The 18,635-nt window shown below is 44.4% G+C and overlaps 1 protein-coding gene across 1 annotated transcript in view; it reads right to left on the bottom strand.

Annotated features, from left to right (window-relative positions):
- LOC136404235 (centriole and centriolar satellite protein OFD1-like) overlaps positions 1 to 18,635 on the bottom strand; it is a 59,150-nt gene that overhangs the window by 13,926 nt on the left and 26,589 nt on the right. The window contains exons 7-17 of the mRNA XM_066383625.1: positions 18,529 to 18,635; positions 16,730 to 16,849; positions 14,503 to 14,576; positions 10,804 to 10,895; positions 9,646 to 9,835; positions 8,085 to 8,215; positions 7,428 to 7,539; positions 3,960 to 4,520; positions 3,307 to 3,433; positions 1,684 to 1,784; positions 555 to 644 (exon numbers count right to left, since the gene is read on the bottom strand). Of these exons, the coding sequence (XP_066239722.1) occupies positions 555 to 644; positions 1,684 to 1,784; positions 3,307 to 3,433; positions 3,960 to 4,520; positions 7,428 to 7,539; positions 8,085 to 8,215; positions 9,646 to 9,835; positions 10,804 to 10,895; positions 14,503 to 14,576; positions 16,730 to 16,849; positions 18,529 to 18,635 (1,705 nt within the window). The remainder of the gene's footprint in view (positions 1 to 554; positions 645 to 1,683; positions 1,785 to 3,306; positions 3,434 to 3,959; positions 4,521 to 7,427; positions 7,540 to 8,084; positions 8,216 to 9,645; positions 9,836 to 10,803; positions 10,896 to 14,502; positions 14,577 to 16,729; positions 16,850 to 18,528) is intronic.

Raw genomic sequence — 18,635 nt, forward strand, 5'->3', positions numbered from 1 at the left:
TCGTCCAGCACACCAAGGGTGCAAGTTTCATCTTGTGGCAGGGCACATTCAAGAACCAACCAACGAGTGCATAAATATGTGGAATAACAAATCAATGTTTCTCTCTCTCTTCCGCTATAAAAAAAAGCAATAAAAATTTAAAAAAATATATAAACTACAATCACATTGTAGATGTACAGTGTATACGGGTACTTACCATTGTTTGAATTTTACACTATGACTTCCCAAGACAGGTCAGGCTTTGCAGAAGTTCTTAAGCAAAAAAGTAACTGCTCTGTTAGACTGTGGACAAGTAAAGAAAAAAATATTAAAAGCCACTGGCCCAAGGAGACTAAATGAGAAGACTTTCTTCACAGTTTTCTCCTCGGCATTGTCTTTACATATTCAAGTCGGGAGTTACTTCAGAAATGTCATTAGCATTGGCAATACCCCAACCCTGACGCTTGAATCATTTACGCTTACAGAAGGTCCTCCAACATACATGAAATAATGTAATACAGGGCGGAGCCACGATCAGTATGCACTCATGCCACCTGTTAGTTAAGGAAACTTACTTGGGGAGGGAGCAGCAGCACCCAGGCGAGGCGAGTTGCCAGCAGGATGGAGGCCATCCACTGCGAACTGCTTTGGCATGTCCCCTGAATCTACATGAGGTACAGAAAAGGGTCCCATAAGTCCTGAACAACAGCAGCAAGAGAATGCGGTGCAGCGTGGGGGTAACTCATCACAGAGCACAGAAGTGCCAGCCTAAGCAACCAGGCCAGGCCTTGCCTTATGAACTCATTCTAAGGCATTTTCAGCAGAACCAGTTGCCAATGTTCTCACTTCTCAAAGTGTTCGTCAACTTTGAAGAATTAGATTTGTTTCCAAATCAGATTCATGACGCAACAGGAAAGTGACAGAAGAGTTCACCTGGCTTGCTGATAATCACTTGAACTCCATTTAAATAGCAATGAATTAACAAAGTTGTTCAAGTCAGTTGCAAAGAATTTGAAAATTTTACTAAGCCCTGACATTTAACTGTTCCAAATATACTTTGCAACTTGGCAATGAAGCCGAAAGGCAGAACAACACGTTATACACAAGTATAAAGACTTCCCAAGCTGGAAGGAACCTGAGCGGACTGATTTACATCCCATTTCACACTTAAGCAGCCGGCGCCCAGGGAACAGTCTAGGGCAGACCGGTGGCCAGAGCCAGCCACCAGTCTGACAGTGAAGCTAACATATTCACCTCCAAGCTTTCACTGAGAATGGGTTTTCTAAACCCGAGGCTCCCGACAGAATCTGCACAATTTAAAGAAAATAACTTAGCATCTTAGCATCTTCATATTCCATAAAAATAGGGAAAAAAGTTTAAAAATCTTATTTTAAATAAAATACATTTTAAATCTTAGGCCATCCCAAACTTGGTAAATTAAGGGTTCACTTGTGGGTTTAACTCTAACTTAGAAATTATTGGTTATCCTAAAATTTTTTTTAAATGGAACTCAAATGTACCCCTGAAAATCTTTGTGATATAAAAACAAGGCAATATATCTATATTTATGGTTTTATCACAAAATATAAATGTCCTAATTTGTAACTGTTTGATTTTTATAACAATCGATATGTCTCATCAAAGCTAAGTTTTCTACATTTTCAACTTATAAAAACCAGTACAGGTACTTACATTTGAACTTACATCCAAAAGATGATCCAAACTCCTCATTATTCTTAAAAGATAGCTTATCTGGACTTGGAACTTCATTTCTGTCCTGAAGTTCAGTTTCTCTCTGATAAAGACTGGGTGGGAAGAATAAAGTTCATGAGTGTGAAGCTGTAATAACACAAAAACCAAGAGCACGCAACGATGAAAAGCATCTTGTGACTTGAGAAAAACCCTTTAGAAAATGAACTGTGCTCACTGAGAATAAGGGCCACACAGCACTGGGCACTCTCTGTGCACCGGGCAGCATTCTAAGCAATTAAGCCATTAGCTCAGGGCCTCCTCAGAACCACCGTACACTGTGAGGCAGGGTGCTACCACTGTTAACACAGAATAATATTACACTCTCAGTGCTGTTTATTTTACCAAGAACCACAAACATTTTTGAAAAACGCAAATTCTGGACACAGTGAGTACAAGTCAGAAATAATGCATGCAATACTACAAGCCCATGTGGATCAAGGTGCCCTAACTCACCGTGTGCTGTCCCATCTCTCCTCATGGCTTTATCACAAGAGTGAGCGACATAAAAATATACATGGACACTGCATGCACTAGGACCATGGTAGGCACATGTGGCAGCTTCCACTCTGTACAGTAAGACTGAATGCAAACAGAAGTCCAACGTGGAGCCCGGAGCTAAGAATTCATCGTCTCCCACCTTAACGATCAAGCACAGGAAGGAATACCACCTGTGACTTGAATCCCAGCCTGGGTGGACCACCGCCAAGCTTCTGAGTCCATCTACTCCACCCTGCTGCAGCAATCAGACCCTGCAACCAACCCACTACCGCTTCAGAATCTCTTTCAATAGACCAACTCGAGTTTTGTTTGCTGAAATATTTTTATTTTATTTATTTGTTTATTTTTGACAGAGAGAGTCAGAGAGAGAGAGAGGGACAGATAGGGACAGACAGGAAGGGAGAGAGATGAGAAGCATCAATTCTTCGTTGCGGCACCTTATGCACTGATTGCTTTCTTATATGTGCCTTGACCACAGGGCTCCAGCAGAGCGAGTGACCCCTACTCAAGCCAGCGACCTATGGGCTCAAGCCAGCGACCATGGGGTCATGTCTATGACCCTGCACACAAGCTGGTGAGCCTGCGCTCAAGGCGGATGAGCCCATGCTCAAGTCAGCGACCTCGGCATTTTGAAGCTGGTTCCTCTGCATCCTGGTCTGATGCTCTATCCACTGTGCCAATGCCTGGTCAGGCTGCCAAAACATTATTAAAATAACTTTCTAAAGATGTGTGAAACTATTTCAAGTTTAAAAATAAACTCAATTTCCTTTCACAGATTTTGAATACTGCTTTTTTATCTTTATTCATGTCTCTTCATGGCACTATGACGATGCTTACTGATACCATAGTGCGTATTCTATACATCAGGTTTAGTAAACAAGGAAAAATCACTTATGTGCTAAAGGGAATTTTTTCCCCAGGTAATTCTCAAAGATCACACAGCACCTTACAATCTGACTGAAAATTCTATACAGCCTTGTGGTCTTGATTATCACCTTAAAAAACTAAACACGTCAAGGCTAAGACCTTATGCAGTGAACCAGACTTGACTGAGGCCAACCAGAACACAGGACTTACCCAGCCTTCTGCTCCAGAGGGCTGCGGAGCGAAGGGTTGGAAAGGCGGTGTCTAGACACAGCAGGTGAAGGCTGGAGCATCCTCTCAGGGCCAGGACTGGGGGCAGCAACGTGGGATCGGCCCAGACCTAAGGGGAAGAAGAAATCAGGGCAAGAATAGTACACATTACATGGAGAAAAAAAGTAACAAGGTTTCTAAGGAATTCTATTATTAATAGTTTGAAAAGAAATTCTATTATCCTTGCAAACAGCTGAGTAGGATATATAAATGACACACAGCATTAACAATTCAAGCACCTAAATGAAACTGCAGTGATTACAATAAAATGTGTAAAACTAATCCGCAGGAAAGGAAAAGCCACCGACTGCCATCCTCTGAGCACCTCTGCATGTCAAGAAAGTGCTGGAACTTGCCACTCTGTCCCACTGCCTCCCCCCCCAACCCTGGGCCATACGGGAGACAGAGACGCTGCTGTAAGCAGGCCACCACAGGTGCAGGGAGGACACACTGCTCAGGCTAGAGACTCCCCGGGCTGAGCTGAGCACGCGCTCTCCGCCGCTTCCTTCCGTCCAGGGCTCGCTTTCATTCAGCTAAGGGTCCACCGAGACCACCCAAGTCCAGAGCATCCCACAATCCTTTGTGCTGAAGCTTACCTTCCAGATGCATCGCAGCATCAAGGCTCCGTGTAGCTTTCTCAAGGGGCGTGGAGATTAGGCGCCTGCCCGGGCCTCTGTGCAGCTGGCAGGCCGCGCTGCCCGCCCATGTGCTCCTCTCCAGAGGCTGCCAGGGCGCAGCTCTTGCCTCTGCAGATATACATCTTTCCGAGGAGCCTGAAGAGATGCTCTTGCGGGTCCCCTGCCCGTGCGGGGGTGGGGGGCTGCTGGATGGTAGTGGGCTTCTGGCAGAGGGGCACTGACTAACTCTTTGACAGTAGTCCTGAAAAACTTTCTCTAAGGTTTCGGCCTCCTGCTCGAGCACCTTCATTTTCGCCTTGGTGTTGGCTACAAACTCAAGTTCGGAGTCGGGGGAGCTACTATCTGTGCTGGCGTTTGGGTAACTAGTGATCTCTGGTGTAACTGCGTGTGCCATCAGCTGTTCCTGTTCGAGAGGATTTCTCAAGAAACCCCCTGTTATCTCACTGCTGGCAGACAAGAATTCACTGGCAGGAAGACGGAGAGGCTGCTTCAGATTGCAGGACACTTCCTTCTCAAGGGCTGTGGGTTACAGAGATAATGTCACACAGGAGCAGAGAGTAAAATTCAAATATGCTTGAGAGTTTTTTTGAAAAATGAAAGATTATAATACGAACAAACATGCACATTAAACAATTTCTGAAGTCGTGGTAATGCCAACAATTACTAGCATTTACTGAGAGTTTTTATATACCAGCTGCAGCTTCATAGGCCTTTTTTTTTAAGTGAGAGGAAGAAAGGCAGAGAGACAGACTCCCGCATGAGTCCCAACTGGGATCCACCTGGCAAGCACCTTACTGGGCGTTGCTCTACCCATCTGGGGCTGCTGCTCCGTTGCTCAGCAACTGAGCTATTTTAGTACCTGAGGTGAGGCCAAGGCGAGGCCATGGAGTCATCCACAGCACCCAAGGCCAACTTTGCTTAAACCATTTGAGCCATAGCTGGAGGAGGGGAAGTGAGAGAGAGAGACAGGAGGAGGGGAGGGGTGGAGAAGCAGATGGGCGCTTCTCCTGTGTACCCTGACTGGGAATCAAACCCAGGACTTCCACACGCTGGGCCAACCGGCCAGGGCTAGCCTTCTTTTTTAATATATGATATTATTTCACAATCCATAATACACATTCTTGAAATCCAAAAAGCTCTGAGAACTGAAAATTTATTCATAATTTATTTGCTTACATAGCCTAACTGTACCTAAACCCATTTGTTTGATAAATTTTACCCAAACTGATGCAAACTTGTTCATAATCTTTATTTATTCTACCCAGCATGGATATTCATACATTTGACTGCAAACATGTTTCATTTGAGGATGCTTCCCCTTCCCTAGAAATCCCAGAGCTGAGACAAAATCACTGTAGGGTCAAAGTTTCAGATAAGGGAATGAGGATCTGCAGTCACAACGCTGTGGGCTAAGAACTCACTCCTCCCTTCTTACAGACAGGAGGCTGAGGCCGGGTCCCACAGGTAGCAAGGTGTACAGACACTGGGACTTCCGAGCACAAAGCCAGTATGTGTGGCCACTACTTTCCCGCAGTGCCTCCAGGACAATGCGTGTGTTTGAAAGGACTTCATCCTCAAACTGTTTTTCATGATTCGAGATCACTGATTTCAGCTGTGGACAGTTTGGCAAACGGAATTGTTGAGAGAAAATAAGGAATAGGAAAGCACAGAAATGAGCAAAGAAATATGATGAAAGTAAGAGAGACTGACATCAAAGGAATCATAGCAGGAGAGATACCCCTGGTCTCTCCGCTTAAAGCTACAGCAACTTGGAAAGCTGTACTTCCACAAAGAGTCCCGGCTGAATGCACAAACACACCCGAGACCTGTGCATTGAGAGACCTGAAGGTGGGCAAGTGAGAGCAAACTGGGGAAGCAGGGACAGAAATGCTCAGCTGAGCCACAGTCACAGCCCTCCAACTGGGAACGCACGGCAGGACTTGGCCCGAAGAGGGAACATTCGGGCTGTGGCTGACACGACCTTCAGCCGCGAGGAGCAAAGAAGTTTGTGGGCACCCCTGCAGCAGTGGTCAGTACGATCTGCAGCTGAGTCCCAAGACCTCGCCAGGGACACAGCACAGAGGTGACCTCAGCTGTCTGGCTGTCAGCATTCAAGACAGAGAAAGCCATGGAGATTAGCTGCCCCCTAACCTCCCAAAGCTCACCTCCCTTTGCCCGGGAGGCAAGGCTGTGGAGCACTTTGTCTGCAAACCTGAGAACGGGTGCTATATATTCACTTTCTCCCTGAGCAAAGGGCCCATTCTGTAAATGGTCCCAGGATCACGGCACAGCGGGGAATCTGTGGAGGTCTGAGGTCTCCATTACTGGGAGGGCAAAGAAACTTAAGATGGCAGCCAGGTTGCCAGGTTGCCCTAGCCCACCCTCCCCCACGCATTGCAGATATACTGATGGCAGCATCTGGCTGCAGCGGAAAGCGCTGGGGTTTCACGGATTTGGAGCCCCAAGCCCAGCCCATTCTCTTGTGGGGTGGTCCCCTGGGACAGGGCAAGAGGATCACAGGGGAGGTAACCATTACCCTTGGAGATCTGAAAAGCTAGAAAAGGGAAAGAGCTAAAACATCTTGTGAGTCAGTGCCACCTACTAGAACAGAAAGATTTCTTTGTGTTCAAACATACTAAGAGAAGTGTCACTCATACAGATGCCTAGGCCCGAGATGGCGAACCTTTTTATAAAAACCGCCCAATTTTGCACTGCTGGTCAACCTGGTCCCTCCCGCCCACTAGTGGGCGTTCCATGCTTCATGAGTTAGTGGAGCAACCAAGCGGCGCCGTGATTGGCCCACCGTGAAAGCTGGAACCATTCTGAGCGTCTGATGTTGCAGGCACTCAACTCAGGCCCATCTCATTCCATCTTCTTCGCCAGGGCGTGGTAGGTCTCGTGCCCCATTATCAACGAGGACACTGAGGTCCGAGGAAGTTCAGTGTGCCCAAGGTCCATCAATAACATCCAATTCAGGGTGCACAAGCAAAAATATATATAATCTATCTGATTCATGATGATATGACACAAGCCCCCAGCTTGCCCCGTATGTTTACTCATCTCTCAAGGCATAGGTAAAACCACTGGAGAGTCAGACTGATCTTACTATTGGGGTGACAAATATAAAAAAGTTCTTAGGCCCACGATGAATTTAGGGATTGGTGTCACCACTACACCGCTCCTATTTCGGGTGAGGCTCTCCCAAGCCATGGGGCACCTGCAGAAGCAAGTTACATTAGCTGATGACCCAGCTGGCTGGTATTCCTGAAATGAATAGGAAGTTTTATTTCTAAGATGACATATTTCTATGGCTTTCCCCCTACGAGGAGAATTACTAAAAACTCAATGAGAAACGATCATGGCATTTCCACATACTTCAGAAGTTTTACACACACGTACACATTTATAGGTTAAAATGCCACTAACCTGTCTGAGTTTCTTTCAGTTGCAATTTTAAATCAGCCACCTGCGTAGTTAACCTCTTTACAGAGGCATCATAATCTAGGATCTGGGCCTTCAGCTTTGCAGACGGCTCAATCTGAAAAGAGTCAGAGAGGGAAAAGAGGTCAGTGTGAAAGAAATCCCCGTTCACTTCCAAAGGCCCAATTCTCTCTCATCAGCCTTCTTCTCTTTCTTCTGTTTTGCCATTTCTGAGCAGCTTCACGCTTGCAATCCACAGGTCCCTAGAAAACAACAGAACACACAAGTTTCCCACCTCCCTTTTCACTCATCTCAAAACACAGCGACTGAGGGCATGAGGCAGACACCAGAAAGAGGGCGCCACTATTTCTTTCTCAGTCACAGGGAGACTTAAGACAGAGACTATGAGCGGGCACTGCGACACCAAACACCATTCTGTGTTTACGCACACTTGCTTTCCTCTGCATTTCATTACTATAGTGACTGTAAAGCTGCATAACCCCTCAAGAAGTTTCTCAGATGACCACTGCCCCTTAGCACGTCCGGGGAGTAACTTCTGATGTTAAAAATCAGTCTGATTGATGCCGGTGTGACATATGCCAAGTTTCCACGTGGACAGAGTGGACTGGCCAAACAACCAGGCCAAGGGAAGAGAGTACTCACCTCACTTTGCGGCTGCTTGTTCAGAGTTTCCTTGTGGGTTTTGAACTCCTTGTGCCATAACACAAATGCAGTTACTGCTTTCTTTAATTCTTTCTGAAAATCTGCCATCTCAGGAGATGGCTCAGCTATACCTGAGAAGGTAAAAAGGCCTGGTGATTATCAACTGTAAGTTTTCTCATTTCACTTAGCAAAAGCAGCTCAAGAGATTTTAAATTCTTTTCTTTGTTCACACGTAATTAATATTATTTTAATTCTATTAAATGAACTTAAGAGCAATCCTGACTCACAAATTTCAGAATAAAAGAATTTAATGGGCCCTGGCGGGTTGGTTCAGTGGTAGAGCATCGGCCTGGCATGCAGAAGTCCTGGGTTCGTTTCCCGGCCAGGGCACACAGGAGAAGCGCCCATCTGCTTCTCCACCCCTCCCCCTCTCCTTCTTCTCTGTCTTTCTCTTCCCCTCCCTCAGCCGAGGCTGCACTGGAACAAAGATGGCCCAGGCGCTGGGGATGGCTCCTCGGCCTCTGCCCCAGGTGCTACAGTGGCTCTGGTCGCAACAGAGCGACGCCCTGGAGGGGCATAGCATCGCCCCCTGGTGGGCAGAGCATCGCCCCCTGGTGGGCAGAGCATCGACCCCTGGTGGGCGTGCCAGGTGGATCCCAGTCGGGCGCATGCGGGAGTCTGTCTGACTGTTTCTCCCCGTGTCCGGCTTCAGAAAAATACAGAAAAAAAAAAATTTAATGTACGCAAATACAAACTTCGCTACTCTTCCTAGTCCTCCTCCAAGTCAAACAATTCTTTCAGACCCTTGAATTAATTTGAAAGGCCAACTCTTTCCTCTCCATGCACAGAGGTATAGAAGGGGCCCTCCACCAAAATCTGATGACGACTGCCCTGAGGTCAAATCCAATTCATCATCTGTCAGCAGCACTCGGGGTCCAGGCAGACAGCAGATGGAGTCTGCCACTGCAGTCACTGGAGGACCCTCCAATAAAGGGTGACTCCGTAGGGCAGCCCCACAAGGGGCGGTGTAGTTCCCTGGGCCAGGGATGGGGCCATGCAGTTATCACTCCCTGGGCCTAGATCGACAGGGAGGTAAGAACTTCTGGAACTGCAGAGAATGAGCCAGCGCAGGTGCTGGGGAGCACAGCGCCTGGGAGAGACCGTCCTGCAATCACTGAAATGTCGCCTGGCTGAGAGGAGAGGCCAGCCCAGAGCCACCGTACACTGCGCGGGGAGGGTGGGCGACAGGGTAACAATGACCTCCCCCTCACTCTCCTCCTCCTGCCCTTCCACCAGTGCACGGCTGTCCCCACCGGCCAAACGCGAGCAGCAGAGGGCGAGGGAAGACCAGTACCATCCAGAGAGGCAGATTTGTAGTTTAAAAATATTTCTTTGTGACACTACTAATTATGCAATAGAAAGCAACAATGAAGTAACTTCAAAGTGAGACTCTTATTTTATAATTTTCCCAAATGAAGATTCCCTTGGAGGTACAGAGCACAGTGTCATATTACTAGGCTACAGAGTTACAAAAACATGCAAACCAGGAAAAAGCACATACGTTTTAAGAGACGCAAGTTTTCATTTCTACTCTCTTCCAGTTGTTGTTTAAGAAACTTATTTTGTGCCTGCAGCTCTACATTCTCTTCCTTTAGAAGTGAGTAGTCACTCGTCTCTTCCATCTTTTCCTTCAGCAGGTGGTTTTGCTTTGTTACTGCCGCAGACTGGGCTTTGACAGACTCGAGCTCAAGCTGGAATTAGAGAGAAACCTTGTGCTTGGACAGCAGCCTGACAGTACTGCTCACAGAAAGGCTGGCAGGCCGCTTTGAGCTGGGAGTCACAATTTACCTGAGGTCGCCGGACAGAAGTCTGGCTCTCTGTAAAAATAAGACCCTGACTACAACAAAGGAAGTCATCTTAGCCCTACGGTTGGGGCAGCTGCCATTCATCCAACTTCACACTTAGGTAGAACCCCGTCCTACAGAGCAATGTTCTGATTAAGATTACCACCCCCTTTTCCAGATGCAGCAAAGATCCCAATAGCAGTTACAGACTGTAGCAATATATGTTTTTAAATATATGTGAGAGCTTTCCTTTTCTTAGTATACTTCACGTTTGCATAGAAAAGCCTACAATTTTATCAAGTAAATGTCATTACAGCTGCAAAAATAAACTTTATATACAGAATATATTTAAGTACCTAAGATTATATGAATAAACAGAAATGAAGTTAACAGTGGCACGTGAATGAGATGCATTTCTCATCTCATTTTGTTTTTCTCAGCAGCATCCCGATGTAATGAAAGGAATTTGACCTATTGCTGATGGGAAAGAGAAGAGGCCGAGGCAGAAACTAAGATGCACTGGCCCCTGCTATGGACCAGGCACGTGAACCAGCTCACTGACGTCCCCTAACACCATGGAACGTGGGCAACGCCCAGTGTTGAAGGAACTCGACTGAGGCACACAGGCAGTGAGGAGAGAGACAGGAGTCAAGCAGGACCCCAAGCCCCAAAGGATGTCCGCTCCATGCTTCCCTGGGAGACTAAGATGGAAATGAACAACTACTGAGTCAACTTAAGTTGGACCATCACCTTCTTAGTCATATAATAGTCGAAACACACTGAAAAGATAACTTAAGGTAAATTATGTATGACTGAACCTAAAATTTCATATTGCTTAACATCAATTTAAAAAAAATAACAGGCTTCACAATTACCTCAAGTTCTTTCACACAATTTGCAGAGTGTTTGAGTTCCTCCATTTTTGAATTAAGAGATGTGAGCTCCTCTTGCAAAAGTCTAGTTTTTTCTGAAAGAGAGAGCCAATCAATTAAACATATTTTCCTACTGAATACAAAACTCACTTAAGAATCCATGGCCTGGCCCTGGCTGGTTGGCTCAGCAGTAGAGCGTCGGCCTGGGGTGCGGGGGACCCGGGTTCGATTCCCGGCCGGGGCACATAGGAGAAGCGCCCATTTGCTTCTCCACCCCCCCTCCTTCCTCTCTGTCTCTCTCTCTTCCCCTCCCGCAGCTGAGGCTCCATTGGAGCAGGGATGGCGCGGGCGCTGGGGATGGCTCCTTGGCCTCTGCCCCAGGCGCTGGAGTGGCTCTGGTCACAGCAGAGCGACGCCCCGGAGGGGCAGAGCATTGCCCCCTGGTGGGCGTGCCAGGTGGATCCTGGTCGGGCGCATGCGGGAGTCTGTCTGACTGTCTCTCCCCGTTTCCAGCTTCAGAGAAAATTAAAAAAAAAAAAAATCCATGGCCAATATTTAAGACCTAATGAGCATTGTTTCATAATCTAAACTAGGAGATGTCAGAGTTAAATATGATAGTTTAAAAACCAGTGGGGCAAAGAAGGAATAAGTCCCGTTACCCAGCAAGTGCTGGGAAGTTACTTCTAAGAGTCACCTCTGTGCTGAACTTCCCTGTGCTACACACACCAGCCACACTCACAGCATGTGTTCAGACCCCTCATGCCAACAGATCAGAACTTCCTCAGAGACAAAGACTTGTCTTAGGATATTATAGTCACTGTTTTGTCATTTTCACTTCAGCTAATACAAGTCTATGTAGCTATATCCTCAAAAAATAATTTGTACCTGACCTGTGCTGGCACAGTGGACAAAGTGACGACCTGGAATACTGAGGTCACCAGTCTGAAACCCTGGGATTGCCCAGTCAAGGCACCTATGAGAAGCAACTGCAAGTTGATGCTTCCTCTTCCTCCCCGCCCGTTCTCTAAAATCAATAAATCAAATTCTAAAATATAATAATTTGATGACAACATGATGGTACCAATTCCAAAAGAAGTCTTAGTCATCACAGGAAAGTCACAAAGGAGCAGCCACACACTGGGTGACCTTACAGGTCAACATCAAGTAACCAGCCCTAGTTTACTCCAAGAATTCCCTTGAAATTTCCACCTAAAGTTCAACTTCTTGTCACAATAAAGTTCCTAGAACTATACTGAAATGTAATCTATCTGGAGACTGAAAAATTATGCAGTCCTGGGTTAACATACACAACAGTTTAGGGCAGGGGTCCCCAAACTTTTTACACAGGGGGCCAGTTCACTGTCCCTCAGACCATTAGGGGGCCGCCACATACAGTGCTCCTCTCACTGACCACCAGTGAAAGAGGTGCCCCTTTCCGGAAGTGCAGCGGGAGCTGTATAAATGGTTTCAGGTGGCCACATGCGGCCCACGGGCCGTAGTTTGGGGATGCCTGCTTTAGGGGGTTATATGCCAAGTGAAAATATCTTGAAGCATAAAAATATATTAGCCCTGACCAGGTAGCTCACTTGGTTAGAGTGTTGTCCCAATACGTCACGATTACAGATTCAGTCCCCAGTCAGGCAACACACAAGAATCAAACACTGGATGCACAAGTAAGTGGGACAACAAACTGATATTTCTCTCTCCCACCCAACCCTCCCTCGGCCCCTTTCCCTTCCACTCATTCTAAAATCAATCTAGGCCCTGGCCGGTTGGCTCAGTGGTAGACTGTCGGCCCAGTGTGTGGAAGTCCTGGGTTTGTTTCCCAGTCAGGGCACAGAGGAGAAGCGCCCATCTGCTTCTTCACCCCTCCCCCTCTCTTTCCTGTCTCTATCACTCTCTTCCTCTCCTGCAGCCAAGGCTCCACTGGAGCAAAGTTGGCCCAGGCGCTGAGGACAGCTCCATGGCCTCCACCTCAGGTGCTAGAATGGCTCTGGGTGCAACGGAGCAACACCCCAGATGGGCAGAGCATCGCCCCCTGGTGGGCATGCTGGGTGGATCCCAGGTGGGCACATGCGGGAGTCTGTCTGGCTGCTTCCCCACTTCTAACTTTGGGAAAATACAAAAATAAATAAATAAATAAATAAATAAATAAATAAAAATCCATCTAAAGTTATTTTAATACATATACACATAAGAAGTAAAAGAGCCTGACCAGGCGGTGGCGCAGTGAATAGAGCGTCGAACTGGGATGCAGAGGACCCAGGTTCGAGACCCCGAGGTCACCAGCTTGAGCGCGGGCTCATCTGGTTTGAGCAAAGCTCACTAGCTTGGACCCAAGGTCTCTGGCTCGGCAAGGGATTACTCGGTCTGCTGTAACCCATCTACTGGTCAAGGCACGTATGAGAAAGCAATCAATGAACAACTAAGGTGTCGCAATGAAAAACTGATGATTGATGCTTCCCATCTCTCTCCGTCCCTGACTCTGTCCCTATCTATATCTATCCCTCTCTCTGACTCTGTCTCTGTTAAAAAAAAAAAAAAAAAAAAAAAGTAAAAGAAATAAGGAATTGTCACAGGAGAAAGGGAAGTTAAAATAAAGTTTTCCATAAGTAAAAAAAATGAACTCTCATGGTTAAAACCACACTGAGATATCACCTCACACCTGTCAGATGGGCTACCATCAATAAGTCAACAAACAGCAAGTGTTGGCGAGGCTGTGGGGAAAGGGAACCCTCACACACTGTTGGTGGGACTATAAATTAGGGCATCCACTACAGAAAACAGTATGGAGGTGCCTCAAAATATTAAAACTAGAGCTGCCATATGATCCAGCAAGTCTACTTCTCAGGGTATCTCTGAAAAACACTACTTCAAAAAGATATACGTGTGTACCCCTGTGTTCACTGCAGCATTACAGTAACAGCCAAGATATGGAAGCAACCAGTTTCTCGTCACAAGAAACTTCCTAGAACTATTAACAGATAAGTGGGTAAAGAAGACGTGGTGCATATATACACAACAGAATATTATTTATAACAATATAAAGGAATGACATCTTGCCATTGGCGACAACATGGATGGACCTAAAGAGTGTAAGTGAAATAAATCAGAGAAAGATAACTACTATATAATTAACTTATACAATGTAACTTATATGTGGAATCTAAATAAGAAAAACCAAATAAATTTTAAAAAAATCAAAAACAGACCCACAGATACAGATAAGCTGATGGTTGCCAAAGGGGAGGGAGGGGGGTAGATGGGGAAAAAATACTGAATATACTACTTACTCACAGTTTCATATATATTTCTTTTCTTATTAAAAAAAACCCCAAAACATGTAAAGTTGGATAAAATCCTGCCAGTAAGTCACTGACCTTTGTTAATATACAAAACGTTAAAATACACGAAGGTTTGCCAAAGCACAGTGAAAGGCAAGATTATTTTTTATATCTTGTAAAATTAAAAGGTGTAATTTTATAGTAGCAATGAAGTATAAGCTTTTATATGTACTGCTCACAAAAATTCGGGGATATTTCAAAATGAATATGAAGCGATAAACTATCCCCTAATTTTTGTGAGCAGTGTAGATATAACACACACACACACACACAAACACACAACATATAACATAACCAATGTAGCAAGCTAATAACCTATATCAGAAATGAAAAGTACAGCCCCCTCCCCAAGAATCACCTTTATTCTTCCTTTCGTCTTCAACCAGTCTGTTCGTTCTGGCGATATAGTCATCTTTTAGCTCAAGTTGATACCTGAATATCAGAATGGCTAAAAGTGAGATTTTTCTCCCTTTCCTGGAGAGATCATAGTCTATCAGTGTGTGAGCTTATCTATGGCTCTGAACATGGCCATGCGTAATGTCAAGGTCTCTCAGTATATGGCCAGAGATTCAAATTCTGAGTAGACAAAGTCCAGTAACAGCCTGATGCGATCCTGTAAACCAGGTCCCCAAAACTCATGTTATTGTGAGGTTACTGAGAACAATAATTGCACATTGGTCTGGACTGACGCAAAAAAGTAAGTTAAATTTACACAGTATACAACTGACTCTAAATACCAAAAGAGAGAAGTCAGTCGCTTCCAGCCCTGGCCAGTAAGCTCAGTTGGTTAGAGTGCTGTTCCAATACGCCAAGGTTTCAGGTTCAATCCGCGGTCAGGGCACATACAGGAATAAACCACTGAATGCATAAAGAAGTGGAACAACACATTGATGCACACCTCTCTCTCCCTCCCTTCCTATCCCTCTAAAATTAATTTTTAAAAATACATAATTTTAGAAGCATTTGAGGTCTTGCACCCTGGTTTATGTATGTTATCAGTTTGGCTCAAATAAACTCTTATACGTTTGTTTTGTAAAAAGCAGTCAGTCACTTCCAACCCACCTCCTTGTCTCCCCTCCATTCCTACCAGAAGAACTCTGCCTTGGGTGCTGAGCACAGTACTGAGAGCCAACTGCCAACACTTTTATACCTGCGCTAGCAATACCAAAAGGCACATTTTCAAGCAGTTTTACTTATCTCGACCAACCGTGACTAGCAGACTTTTTGGTTCAGAGAAAGTAGGAAGGAAGAGAAGCACTCCTGTGGTGTGGTGAGTACCTTCCGACACCAACACTTGCCAAAGTCTTAGAGGAGACCCAGCGCAGACAAATAACACCAAACAGTTCACGATCTCCATAGCGGTGTCAAGTTAACAAACACGTATTCCGTTTTTCCTAAGAGTTTAACAACTACAGATACTTTAGTGTTTGCTACTATATTTGAGAAGCTGACCTCAAATATGTAGAGAGATCACCCATCATTTCAAAATTGACACATGGAAAGGTACTTTATTTTTTATTAAAATTCTTTTAAAGAATAACCTTAAGAAACCTCTGCAAGTGCTATGCAATGGAATTATCAATAACAAATTATGGGCAAGGCAGCAGAAAGAGGTCAATGATTATGAAATACCAGAGCAGCTCACATGAGTCATCTCTTCACCAGGAATTCATTTACTCACGAATACTAACTGAACACTTATTATGTACCAGGCATTACACTGAGCATTAGAGGAAAAGGTTACCAAATGGGCTTAATGTCTCTGCGCTAAGATATTAGTCACAATAACTCAGACTATAGAAAAGCCACAGTAACCACAGTTATCCTTATTTTCTTTTCTCTGTATCACTTTTTTTGCTTCATATACTTAATTTCAGTTTGTTTCTTTCTATCCTGTCTTTGCAGAATCTTTTTTTTTTTTTTAAATACTTTATTGATTTTACAGAGACAGGAGAGAAAGGGGAGCATGGAATGGGAAGTAACAACTCATAGTTGTTTCAGGCTAGTTGTTCATTGCTTGCTTGTGGTATGTGCCTTGACCAGGGAAGCCCAGGGTTTCGAACCAGCTACCTTGGCATTCCAGGCAGAAGGTTTATCCACTGCGCCACCACAGGCCAGGCTCTTTGCAGAATCTTGAAGGACTACAAGGTATATGCTCACTGACAAATACTAAACCACTAGATAGAATAACTTATAAAGTGTCATATACCCCCATCCTAGTGGCAGTACAAGTGGGGTAGAGGAAAAGAGACATAAAAGTGATCATAATTCAAACTTCACAGCTCATCAGCAGTGCAAGTCACAAGGTGCCCTAAAAACTACAGCAAATCGCAGGCCCTTGATACCTGTTAGAGAAGCTATGAGTGAGAGCAAGCAGAGAATGTTATTGTCTCTATGTATTGTTTTCAAACTATCTGAACTCAAATACTCATGGGAAAGCCTTGATTTGACCGTCAATGAAAACAGGTATTTTCTTAAACATTAACTTTTTCACCATAAAATGTTCATCTTATCTACTTCATTACTGTTGCCATGTTTCCATCAACTTAATTCAAACATATTATTTTTTAAAAAATGCCAATTACTTTAGAATTTCACCCTTGAGCCTCTGGTCATAGGCCTCCTCCATATTCTTTATATTCAGCTCCCGTCTCCTAAGTGCATCCGTCATGCTTTTATTTTTTTCTTCTTGTAGCTTCTGGGCCCTGAAATTAGCAAAAATACAAAGAGCAAATAAAAAACTACAATACCTGAAATAAAGACAATAGGGGAAAAAACAACATGTGATTTTAGCTCCACAGACTAAAACTGTTCTGTGACTGTCACCACTGGGAAATAAACAGAAAGAGCCAGAAGTCTTCCATCTATTCTATGAACGGACCGAGTTACGATGGTTCTCACACAGCAGATGGAACTATATACAGTGGCACCAGACTGGAGGGAGTGTGAAAGCGGCAAGGCCAAAATGCTTTTTCACAGAAGACGGTTCACACTTAAAAATGGTCACAGGTGAGAAGTGGCCATAATCAAGGCAGAGGGGAAAGAATGATGTTAGGTCCAAACTTAAGTTACTTTAGTGCTCGTTTCTTCTATAAGACTGTTTCTATGAGAGTTAATTGATTAGCCCATAGGTATTAAAGGTAGAAGATTGGTTTTGGCATTTAATAATCTAGAGATTGAATACGGAAAAGAGTGCTGAAAGAGACAGCAAACGATACATGATCAATTACAACTTCCAAATACTGAAGAATGGAATGGTCTTCATAGTGAGACCTTAAATGAAGCACAAATCAATTCCAGAGCCAGGTAATCAGGTTCACGGGTACTTAGATCAAGCCGTGAGAAGTGCTAGGGAACACTGACTATGCCAAGCAAAGGATAAAAAAGCAGTGTGTCAGCTCCCTCTGCTGACTAATCCGTAAAGCAAAGGAGCAGTGAAACAGTGGTTTTCAACTGCCGGTCCGCCAGAAATTTCGTGCAGGTCCACAAGAGTTAACCACCCTGATGCTGTATGAAGACTACAGAGGCTATAATCACTGGGTCTATAAGCTTCTTACAATATTAGGGTGGTTAACTGTTTTTCAGACTGGCGGTTGAAAAACACTGCACCCTATATGCTTAGCAGGGAGGAACAGTTAGGGAAAGTGGAGGTAAAGTGATAGTATAATCATAAGCTATCTCCACCCAAACTTTGTTAGTTAACCATTTCAGTACTACCAAAAAGAGAGTAAGGTTGGCAGAGAGGGAAAATCAAATGATTCAAGCCTATACAAATGAGAGAATGACATTAGTGAAGATGAAGACAAATCCTTTAATGAAATACAAGTATCTATGAGTGTCGGTAACAGAATCTAATAGGAAAGAAAGCTTATTCCATAAATTCAAGAGTGATGAGCTTGCTATTTATCCCAGTTATGATTTGAGAATGAAACATCTGTGACCACACAGAAAAAGTACACACATCTATCACAGGACAGTTTCACCCAACACAAGTCAAGTGAGAGCCGTTGAATTTCCTCGGATAACAGACAGATAAACATCTCTGAAATTCAGTACCATGGGCACATGCAACCATTAGATCTGAATGACTGAACATAAATGTGCAATAGGATTCTTTAAAGAATTATTAGATTCTTCAAATTATTTGTCGGGTTTCATTGTAGTCTGATGATGGTATCACATTCTGCTTTTCATCCTAACGTCTAATATTTCAAAAGCGAGATCCTAGTCTTTGTTTCTCTTAAGTTGTGCCTTTTAAAGCCAGGTGATAGCACCTTTATAACCAAGAACTCTACTTGCCAATTAGCATTAGAACACTTAGACATGTTTAGTTCTTTTTAATCTCATAGATTCTGAATATCCAAAATGAGAACATATTACTTACAATTCAAAAGCTTCAGTTCTTTGCTTCAGCTCCGCTTCTCTGCCTCTTAGCAAATCTATATCTTTTAACAGAAGTTGCCTTTGAGCGTAAATTTCCTTTGTTTCCAT

Source organism: Saccopteryx leptura, chromosome 4, assembly GCF_036850995.1.
Source record: "Saccopteryx leptura isolate mSacLep1 chromosome 4, mSacLep1_pri_phased_curated, whole genome shotgun sequence".
Classification (NCBI taxonomy): Eukaryota; Metazoa; Chordata; class Mammalia; order Chiroptera; family Emballonuridae; genus Saccopteryx; species Saccopteryx leptura.